We start from the raw sequence: 11,787 nt of genomic DNA, 5'->3' as shown, positions 1-11,787 counted from the left end.
CCAGTCTTTAGAATGAGGCTGTGTGTCCCAGGACATCAGGGAAAGAGGTTAATCTTTCTATCCCAAAGGTCAACATAGTAAATTAACATTTTTTTAACATCTTTATTGGGGTATAATTGCTTTACAATGGTGTGTTAGTTTCTGCTTTATAACAAAGTGAATCAGTTATACATATACATATGTTCCCACATCTCTTCCCTCTTGCGTCTCCCTCCCTCCCACCCTCCCTATCCCACCCCTCTAGGTGGTCACAAAGCACCGAGCCCGATATCCCTGTGCCATGCGGCTGCTTCCCACTAGCTATCTACCTTACGTTTGTTAGTGTATATATGTCCATGCCTCTCTCTCGCCATTTTTGCAAATGTTTGCATTAAAGAACAAAAGAAAACAACCAGGTAAGTGTAAGTTGCATAATGCTAAATCCAGAGTCTTGACCAAAGACTTTTGTTAAGGACTTTTTGAGTACTTACCATTTTCCAGGCTCTGTGCTATCAATAGCGGCAAGAATGGGGAGAAAAATTAAAAGTTATTTTCAGAAGGAGTGGACAGCCAAGGGGCATAAAGTTTGACACCAACATCAGATAAATTTTCACTGGTAACACTGTAGAAAGGAAATTATAGCTGGAGATAAAGGGGAATTTCTCTACTTAGTACTATAATGTTAAATGTGCCTTTCTGTTCAAAATAGTTTTGCTGCAGACAGTGTGGTTGTGTAGAAGGAACTAAAAACTTGGAGTCAGAATAGTTGGGTTTGAGACCCTATTTCAACACATCCTAGCTGAATAATCTAGAGAAAAATAACCTACTCTCATTTTTATCTCTGTTTTCTCATCTGTAAAATGAGGACACTGTTGTAAGGATTAAGCGAAGACATACATGCGCACACATACACACAGGCTTGCATAAATCATATGGTACTCTACAGTTGTAAACTTTTATCATTACCCTATGATATTCTAACTTTTAAAAAAAATCATCAAATTTACAATCAGTTGTGATTTCATTTTTTTCTAATAGTTTTGTGGATTCAGCGCTTGTTGATTTCCCTCAAATATCAATACCAGGTCATTTTACATGGCAGCCCCAAATCTAGAACAGTGTTTGATTTGACCCAGAAGTTCTGGCTGAGATTTAGACTTAATGGAAGGGGCGGAATTGCCTCCAGCTGTTTTAAGGAGAAAATAAATATATTAAAATGATATTAGGCTCTTAAGCCTTTTAAAGGAATGACATTCTGATATATTCTACAACGTGGATGAACCTTGAAAACATTGTGCTAAGTGAAATAAACCAGTTACATGAAAGAAAAAAAATACTGTATAATCCCACTTATTAGGGTACCTAGAATTGGCAAATTCATATGGACAGAAGGTGAAGAAAGGTTATCAAGGCCTGGGGGAAGTAGTAATGGGAAGTATTTAACGGGTACAGAATTTCTGTTTGGGATGATGACCAAGTTTTGAAAATGGATAATGGTGATGGGTACACAGCCTTGTGAATGTACTTATGCCACTGAATTGTAAACTTAAAATTGGTTAAAATGGTAAAATTTTTATCTATATTTTCAGAAAAACAGCCAGGTTTAAGAAAATGGGCAAAGGAGCCTAACAGACATTTTTCCAAAGAAGACAGACAACAGGTATGTAAAAAAGTGCTCAACCTCCTTGATCATCAGGGAAATGCAAATCAAAACCACAGTGAAATATCACCTCACACTTGTTAGGATGGCTAGTGTCAAGAAGGCCAGAGATCAGAAGAGTTGGCGAAGGTGTGGAGAAAAGGGAAACTTTGTGCACTGTTCGTGGGAGTGTAAATTGGTACAGCTGCTATGGAAAACATATGAAGATTCCTCCAAAAAATTTAAAATGGAACCACCATATGATTCAACAATTCCACCTCTGGGTATTTATATAAAAAAATTAAAATTAGGGTCTCAGAGAGTTATCTGCAATCCCATGTTCATTGCAGCACTCTTCATAATACCCCCAATGTGGAAACAATGTAACATCAATGAATGAATGAGTTTTTAAAATGTGGTATATATGTAATAAGGAATATTATTTGGCCTTTAAAAAGGAAGGAAATCCTGTCATATGCAACAACATGGGTGAACCTGTAGGACATTATGCTAAATGAAATAAGTGAATTATAGAAGGACAAATATTGCATGATTCCATTTATATGAGATGTCTGAAATAGGCAAACTCTTGGAAGCAAAGAACAGAATTGTGGTTGCCAGAGGCTGGGAGGGGAAAATGGGGAGTTGCCAATCAATGGGTATAAAATTTCAATTATGCAAGATGAATAAGAACTGGAGAGCTGCTGCCTAATATTGTACTTACAGGTAACAATACTTTGATGTACATTTAAGTATCTGTTAAGAGGACAGATGTCATGTCAAATGTTCTTACCACAATACATTTTTAAAAATTAATTTTATAAAAAAGAGTATGGACTTCAACACCAGGTGTGAGAGAGAAAAGAGTTAAATTTTAACAAGGAGATACTTTCATAGTAAACAGCATACCATAATTTTCTTCTGCTTAGGAATTTAGTTTCCATAACAATATTACTTATTTAGCAGATTAAGAATAGTAATATTGTATTAGTGTTGAGCAGAATAGCAGACTGTCCAGGGCTAATTGCTAAGCGATGTCTAAAGTTGTCATTGGCAAGGGAAGGTCTTTTTCTGGAAGCAATCTATAGCGGTGATGATGAAGTGGAACATGTGCCCTAATAATAGGAGCAGCTACTTTATTAGTCAGGATGGCTTCTGTCACAAATAAGAGCACATTTAACTTGAAATGGCTTAAACAATAAGAAGATTTTCTTGGTCATGCAACAGATGCCCCAAGAAAGTACATGGTGATGCAGGCAGTTACTAATCTACCAGTTCATGACATCATTAAAAGACCAGGTTTTATTCTTTTCATTTTTCTGCTCTATCTTATTCAGTATATCAGCCATGCCCTCATAATCACAACATGGCTGCAACAGTACCAGATAGGATATCCAAATAGCCAGAAGGGACAAGGATATCTTTCCTAGAAATTCCTCAGCATATCTATCTCCTGTCTTGCCCATTGGCAAAAAAGGGGGGGGGGGATGGGGGTAGGATGGGTTAATACACTTACCTCTAAATCAATCAACCACTGGTAAAGGAAATGAGATTATTATGATTGACTTAGAGTGATGATAGAAATGTATCCAGGAGATGGAGTTAGGATTATCTTTTTTGTTTAATTTTTTATTTTATATTGGAGTATAGTTGATTTACAATGTTGTGTTAGTTTCAGGTGTACAGCAAAGTGTTCAGTTATACATATTCATTTATCTATTCTTTTTCAGATTCTTTTCCCATATAGGTTATTACAGAGATTATCTCTTCATGCATGCATGAAAATGGAAATGCATATGGAAAACTGAACAAAATTTGGCTTCTGAAAAGCAAGAAAGGAGTTTTTGGTAAGGCAACCTACAATGTTTGTTCCATCACCAGTCAGCTAAGCTGATGGTTGCTGTGGGCAATGTGATTCCAGTGTTGACAAACCATTTGATTACTTTTAAAATGCTGGAGATCTGGATGTTTATGCAGGATCTCCCAAGTTTTAAATATTGGCAATACATTCAAAACATTAAAAAATACTTTTTGGCCAAAATCATTGAGGCCAAATAAAATAAATCTGCAGTCCAGACACATCCTGCTGGTCAGCAGTTTACCACTTCTGGTTTACGTTATTAATTTATTTAACTAAAACTTAGTTAGAAAGTACTACTAAGTTTCTACTAAAACTACTTAGAAAGTAATGTTCACTTTAAGCTTACCAGTAACTGAATTATACAAATTTCTATGAAAAAACAATTTAATTAATAAAGTCTTAATCAGTTGTAGTGAACTTCCAATGACACAGCTAATAAGAATTCCAGAAGATAATGTAGGGTAGGAAAAAGACATGATATAAACCAGAGAATGTTTGTATAATTAATTTTCTGTGTAACTGAGGGTTCTAATTTGACAGTTTCAGGGTTAAAACAGTTAAGCTATTGCTAGTCATCCAATGAGGAGTATACAATTTTCTCCCATCCTTCCCAGTTTCCTGTGATTTCTTGTTTTTTGTTTTCATTAGAGGGTGAATTAATTCCTACTGAATGAGGAAATCAAGGTGCTCAAAACCCTTTAACAAATATTAGTCAACATCACAGTAAAAAAGCGGGGGTGGGGGGGTGGGAAAGGTTAGGAAATTCACCTAATTAGAGATTTCAGCTTTATAACTCTTTCTTTAGAGCCATCCTCTTTCCCGTGAGTATAGAGAACAGAAAATTTTAATTCATACAAAGGTAATCAAGAGTATGTCTCTCTTGAAAGTTTTATGTCTTCAAAGTATAATCAAGAAATAGTAACGTCCTTGAGTGTCAAGAGCAATATTAGTACATTTCTCTTCCATCCAGATGGTCCAGTCTTCTAAGTTGATCATTTACCCACCAATCCTTGTTTAGCTGTTACTTCAGACTTTTGGATTGGAGCCCTAAAAAAAGACAGAACTCTTAAATAATGAACTTTCCCTAAAAATTTAGATATTACATAACTTTGAACTATTAAGAAATTAAAATGATTTCTCTGTAGTCACTCTTCCTATTCTGTAGCTTGATACTTCACAGTGAAGGAGTGGAAACATAAGAGGGTAGAGAAAGGAGAGAAAAACATCACAACTGGGATTCAACTATCCACCTGGCCACTAATCAGTTGTAGAGGGTGGGGCATCAGGAGAAGAATTATGCCATGCCGAGTAATTTTTCTGTGGAGAATTTTCTCCCTCTCACTATCCATCCCTGGGTAATTTTTCTGAGAAAACAAAGAATATTGGGGTCATCATCACTTTCTAGCAAAGACCCTTACGTCTTCTTTCTCTTGGTTTTTGTCCAAGCTCAGAAAGAAGACATATACTAGAACCCAAAATATACTCATATAGACACGGTCCTTAGTGAGCATCTTCTAGGAAGACATGGTTAGCACTTCTGTCCTTGATTCTAGGAGGGCTACAAGATTAGAATAGTTTGGTTATAGATCTCTTACCTTAAGTGTAGACATTGGCTTATCCTTGAAAACAGCAGAGGAAAGTCCTTTTATGTCTTTATGCTGTATTAGGGACAAAAATAATGGGAGGGCGTTAGAAATGTTGTGCAGTTCCCATCTTTGCTATACTTATTTCCTTATTTAAATCCTTCCTGCCTCCTTGTCACTTATTTTAACTTCCACCCAACCCTCAGGGTCCAGTACAAATTCCAACCACTTAGTCAATGGACCTTCCTCTTACTTTCCCGTTCCTACCCCATTCATTGTCCCCTCGCCATACTTCTCTCAGTAGTATTGCCTGCTTTGGCACACGTAATATATGAGGAGTTAAGTGCTCCATATGCATATGTTTTGTTTTCCTACCAAAAATGTAAAAATTATTGAAAAAAAGGACCTTAAGTTTTAATTCCTTCTCATGTACTCACAACAAAGTACCAAGTATGAGGGGAGTATGTTCAGGATCCACTTGAGCGAATGACTCTACCTGTTGCTTCATGAGTGCTTGGCCTTTATTCTGGGTGTGCCTTCATGTGCTCCGTTTTTCATACCCTTCCTCCTCTAGAACACTGTGAATAATATAGACCTTATTCTGTCTAGAATAAACAAGTACAGTCTAATTTATAATACAATTTTGTATCCTCCAAAAAGAGCGTCTAGAAACTAACCTGTGAAGGAGACAGTTCAACTTCTGCAGCAGAACCATTTATCATTTCTTAACAATCATGTAACAGTAGAACTATTTTTAACAGTAAAAAAATTAATAGCCATTCTAATTTGTAGATAGTGAGTAGGCCTTCTTTCTCAGATATTCCTATGGGCTATGATATCTCAGGTTAGCTTAGCGTATCCTGAAAGGGAACCCAGAGATCTGAAGACACCCTTCACATTGGGCACCAGAGACATTTAAAACATCACCAGTGACCATCTGATACTTACAAGGAAAGAGAATGACACAGATGTAGGAATCAGCGGTGGAGAAAAATCTGGCTTCGTAATTAGCTAGTAAGAAGGTTAAAAAAAAAAAAATTAAAAAATGGGGCCTCGAAAACAGGTGTGCTTAACGGAAAGGCTTAAATCACTTTCAGAAACGGAGAACTAGGAATCTTCTAAACCTGTACATTTAATTGCTTTCACTAAGGGGCGCACATGCAGTTCAGAAACAAGCTCAATGCCAACAGACATATGATGAAGATGGCATTCTATGAAGCAGATCGGTTCTCTTCTTTAATGAATTAGCTTTTCAGACCCAGTAACTCAGGTTGAAGGGTTAAATTTAGTAGTATAATGGAAAGGCAAGCTCGTATTTCGTCTTTTCAAAACGTTTTGCAGAAGAATCCATATTTTCTATGAATATTCACACAGATCTGAACATTCTCCTGAAGAAATAATTGGGCATTGTGGGTTATGTCTTTCACTAGCGTTCCCCTGAGGTTAGATTGGAAGGGATTTTTAAGAGACGTTACCAACTCACAACAGAAGCTGGAGGCGCATCCTCCTCTGCCAGAAGGTCAGGTGTGTCAAGCTTCATCTAAAAAGAAAAAAATAAAATTTTAAAATGGGTTTATATGAAATCATGTGTGTGAAAACTTTGAAAATTGTAAAGCACTATAGAATTTAAAGAATGCTTCATTCAATAAAAATAAATTTTAAAAAATGATCGGTGTCCTAATTTCAGCTTCCAAATAAGCAGCCCTTTCTGATGTGAGCTCAGAACTAAGATGACACTAAGGGATTGGATGGAAAATCACAGTGGCCCAGCTGCTGCATTCTGCTGTGTACAGAGCTATCAGAGATGGGTAAGTTTCCATCAAAAACATTATTACCAATGTCATTGTCATTAGGCAATTGCCACTTAAATTTTTAAACTTGCAGGACACAACTAGGGCATTAAGGATTATACATATTACAGGTGTTGTCATACAAGTATACATATTATTGTCATTATTGGGATATTGCAAAAGGAATAAGGAATCAACCTAGAATCCCACAGAGAGAAAAGGAGAGAGAGCTGGCATCTGCCCTCCCCTTTCTCTTTATTCTCTTTGCATTTTGTGAACCCCAGCAAAGCAGCCTCTGAATTGTAGAGAGACTCTTTTGCATTGAACAAAAGGCAAAGGTGAACTTTCTGAATGTGTAGTTCAGAGCCCACAGTCCTTGCTACATACTAACTAGTGAGATGGATTTGTAAAACACTGCTGAGTAGAAATGACAGCTAGCTGGTCAGGACAAGAGTGAGAGAATCACAAACTGGGACCCAGGGCAAACACAGTACAGACTATGGTTCACCTCTTGGGGTTGAACAGCCTTCGCCGTCTGTGGTTTCCTCTTCTGCTTGTGTGGCCCGGTGTCAGTGGCAGACAGTGGCCTGCATGTGAAAGCATATCATATAAACTGACTTAGAAATTCCTTCCCCGTGAGAGGCAGATTCAAGAGAAGTCTGCTAGTGTCCTCTGCCCATTGTTTCATACTTGGTAATTGACTGGGTTTTCATCTGCTCCCTAGGGCATCCTGCAGGTTTCCTTGTCTTGTAATTAATAATCATTACCACTAATTTTCTTTTCCATTCTCTACCAATCCCTGAAACCTAATAATGAAGATGCTGAATCCAACTTTTATCTAAATTATGCCGTTTACTTAAAGATTTGTTTTATTCATCCAGTATTTATTAAAAGCCCATTCTGGTGAATAAATCAATTTTTAAAAAATGCTAGAAAGAGACTGTAGTGTCAAGATTATCTTTGAAAGACTGACTGATCTATGTGCAAACCTACACTCCATTACTTACTTTGTAAGACTCTGAACATGTTAGTTTATCTCCCTGAGCTTCTGTTTCCACATCAGTAAAAAAGTGAAGTGCCTGGCCTTGCAGGACTGTTGTGAGGATCAATCTATAACACCTTATCATCTATAAAATGGGAATAATAGTAACTATTATTTCCTTATGAAGATTAAATGACATACGTAAAAGGGCTAAGCAGAGTGCTTGTCATAAAGCTATGAGCGATACATTTTAGATACTGTATTTGGATAATGAGCATAAACATCTTTAATAATGAGAGTTATTATTAATTATAAACGGTGATTAATAGAGAAAAAGGAGATCTTACTGTGAAGAATTTCCCAATAAAAAGAATAACTAGCCTCTGGTCCAAGAAAAATGTATCTGTACTTATTTCTGAGTATTTGAAGTAAACTAAAATTAAATTGGATAATTTGGGTTCTTACATTTAAAGTGAATTAAAGGCCAAAAACGTCCCCAAGGCAAGATAATGCCTACCTCCGGACTTCCTTCTGCTTTCCTCTGGTGCTTTGGTATCGGGTTACTATAGCAACCACCACAAATATGATGGCCACAGGGAACAGGACCCCAACCACAATGGAGAAATCTGCAGCCAGGAGAACGAGGGCCTCGTGAGAATAGGGGAAATTCACAAGTATACATCACACTGGTCCTTATTTCTTTATTTTATTTTATTTTTTTTGCGGCATGCGGGCCTCTCACTGCTGTGGCCTCTCCCGCTGTGGAGCACAGGCTCTGGACACGCAGGCTCAGCGGCCATGGCTCACGGGCCCAGCCGCTCCGCGGCATGTGGGATCTTCCCGGACCGGGGCACGAACCCGTGTCCCCTGCATCGGCAGGCGGACTCTCAACCACTGCGCCACCAGGGAAGCCCCCTTATTTATTTATCACAAACTCCGCCTACCTTTTCCCCAAAGGACATGCAGTCCCTGGAACATCTCTCATAGCCAGTAAAATGAAAATATATTTTGATAATGATTATTATAATATTAATTAGATAGAAGAAATTAAGAGGATGTCTAGGGAGAACATTTTACATGAGATAGGTAAAGCATCATACTACTGGGAATTCTTAGAAGGGATGATGTTTGTAATAAATTGAAAACAAAGGGCTGAAAGAATATGAAGTAAGGAGGATGCGGAAGAGGAGGGAAACATTGTTAAAATTCAGCCTTGGAATAAAACCAGTGAAAAGAATCTGAAGACTTGAAATCATATTCCTCTTAGTAGCAAGTAAGAAGCTGAGACGTGAAAAAGAGAATTGATGGATAACTGATAAGTGATAGATAGACAGGACATAAGTGAGTGTCCTGCTGACGTTTGCTCTATAGTAGAATTATTATGGACAAAAAAATTATGTGACCTTGTGAACTGGGGAATGGTTCTAACAAAGTTTTTTGATTTATAGGGTGTTTTTTACCTACTAATCTAATTAATGAATGCAACTTCAATCTTTTGCTATCTCATGTATACATTTCTCTTATAATAATCTGAAAGCACAAAGACCAGGAGGTACAAGTTTGAAGAGCAATGCAAACAGCTACTGCTCTCTTACTACAGAGATGGCGGAGATCAGTAAATGAATAATAAGAATGATTTTTGCATAAATGCAAGAAAAGTTCACAAGTGTGAGCACACATGCGTGCAGAGAGATAGAGACCTCAGAAGTAGAATTCTAGGTAAGATAATAACAGTTCAAATACCTAATACTCTCTACCCTCCATAAAAATTCCTACCCAAAAAGTCAAAGGAAATAAAGTTCTGAAGCATCTGTGTTAGAAACAGTATAGATGCGTTCAGAATTTTAAAAGTGTACTTGCACTAACAACAGAATCATAGCTATTTTCAAAAGAGTGACACGGTCTAGAAGAAATAAAGAGGAACTTGGCAGTACTTCACAGACATCCATAGTTTGAAAGGATGTGGTCTAGAGGTAAAGCCGGGGCATCAGGCAGATGGAGAGTACTATAAAAGGAAGCAGGTTTACAGTTGAAGATGTCAGTGATTGAACAAAAAATACACAGCCCTTTCTGTTTCTGAAAATGGTGGTCTAGGAAATTTGGACTAGCTCTCTCACTAAAAACAACTAATGAATTAAAAAAAAATCTTCCTAAAAGCACAGAAGTGCTGAAGAAATAGGGGGAAAATATTTTGGAGTGAGAGAAAATTACTTTGGAGTGAGAAAGCAGGAACTCAGAAACACAGGAAGGAAAACGATCATAAAAGGAAGCTCAGAAATGCAGAAAGGAATGAAAAGTAAATAAACCAAGAATGAACCTTAATGTAAACTGTGGACTTTGGATGATAATCACATGTCAATGTAGGTTCATTAATTGTAACAAATGTTCCACTCTGGTTGGGGGGTGTTAGCAGTGGGAGACTGTGCATGTGTGGGGCAGGGATATAGGGGAAATCGCTGTACTTTCTGCTCAGTTTTACTGTGAACCTAAGACTGCTCTAAAAAGTAACGTCTCTATTAAAAATAATAAAATGGAAATTTTTATGCTGGCCATGAGAAGAATATAAAATAAATGTATAATCTCCAAATTAATAAAAATAAAAATGAAGTGATTAAAATCCTCAGTAAGTCCATAAGAAAACAAGAATCGAGAGAAAAAGGAACAGGAACCAGGCAGGACAAATAAAAAGCATATAATAAGATTGTAGATTACACCCAAATATATCAGTAATTACATTTAACTTGAATGGACTGTTTTTAAAAAACGATTGAGACTAAAATTTTAAAATATATCTGTATTTTTTAAAATGAGAGACAGATATAAAACATGAGGATTCAGAAAGGATGAAAGTAAAAGTATGAAGAAAAAGCTATACCAAAGCAAAAGAGACCAAGAGAAATATGGTACAGCTATATTTTTCTCCAGGAACTGTGGACTTTAAAATGCAAGAAGACTAGAGATACAAAAAAGCATTTCATAATAACAAAAGTGTTAATTCACTGGGAAGACATACAATTCTAAACTTTACTGTAGATAACAGCATGGTCTCAAAATATATAGGTATTGATAGAACCAGAAGTAATAGCCAAATTCACAGTTACAGTGGGGGATTTTAACACTCTTGACTCAGTCATTGGTACAACAAACAAACAAGGTATCAGTAAGGGTTAATATATTACACACAGTTAACAAACAAACATGGCATTAAAAACATATGGAAAACACTGCACATAAGTGCAGAACACATTTTTGTGTTCACAGACAGAACACTTACAATATGGGCTTATGCTGGGTCATAGAGCAGGTGTCAACAAATTTCAGCATATTCTCAACACAGTAGGTTTTCTGATCCCCATGTAATTATGCTAAGTATTAATTTAACAGAAGCTAGAAAATCTCCATATGCATGTATGTTAAGAAATAGATGTCTAAACAGTTCAAGGGCCAAAGAAGAAAGCAAATAGAAAATAATTTGAAACAAATGATAATGAAAACACCAATTACGATATGGTCTACAAACTGAAAATTAATGAGCCAAAGATTCCTTTCAAGATTTTTCTTTTAAAGATGAAATAAACTTAAGGAAATGGAATTGTATAAAGTAGAAATTGAAATAGCAAAAAAAAGTTAAAAAAACAAATCATAAAGAATAATTTTTAAAATTTTGTTAGGATAATATAAAAAAAGAGAAAAAACAATGCTACAGATACTATTGATATTGAAAAGATAAGTGAGTATTATGAGCAATCTTAAACCAAAACACTGACATTTAGGTGAAGTAGGTAAATGTCTAAGAAAAATATAACATAGTAAAACTTGCATAAGAAGAAATTAAATACCTGAAGGGTCTTAGAGCTACTAAAGACACTGAATCTTTAACTAAAATATTGTCCAGAATTCTAGGCCTACATGGCTTACTGACAAGTTCTACCAGATATTTAAGGAAAGAGTCT

General features: G+C 36.3%; 1 protein-coding gene across 1 annotated transcript in view; it reads right to left on the bottom strand.

Moving 5' to 3' along the window:
- Positions 1 to 3,941: 3,941 nt before the first annotated feature.
- The window catches only part of ADAM28 (ADAM metallopeptidase domain 28), a 57,606-nt gene continuing 49,760 nt past the window's right edge, over positions 3,942 to 11,787 (bottom strand). The window contains exons 19-24 of the mRNA XM_060153589.1: positions 8,352 to 8,460; positions 7,361 to 7,439; positions 6,546 to 6,602; positions 6,011 to 6,073; positions 5,075 to 5,137; positions 3,942 to 4,526 (exon numbers count right to left, since the gene is read on the bottom strand). Of these exons, the coding sequence (XP_060009572.1) occupies positions 4,506 to 4,526; positions 5,075 to 5,137; positions 6,011 to 6,073; positions 6,546 to 6,602; positions 7,361 to 7,439; positions 8,352 to 8,460 (392 nt within the window). The 3' untranslated portion in view covers positions 3,942 to 4,505. The remainder of the gene's footprint in view (positions 4,527 to 5,074; positions 5,138 to 6,010; positions 6,074 to 6,545; positions 6,603 to 7,360; positions 7,440 to 8,351; positions 8,461 to 11,787) is intronic.

Source organism: Lagenorhynchus albirostris, chromosome 7 (assembly GCF_949774975.1).
Source record: "Lagenorhynchus albirostris chromosome 7, mLagAlb1.1, whole genome shotgun sequence".
NCBI lineage: Eukaryota > Metazoa > Chordata > Mammalia > Artiodactyla > Delphinidae > Lagenorhynchus > Lagenorhynchus albirostris.
This window is presented reverse-complemented; position numbering and strand designations above follow the sequence as displayed.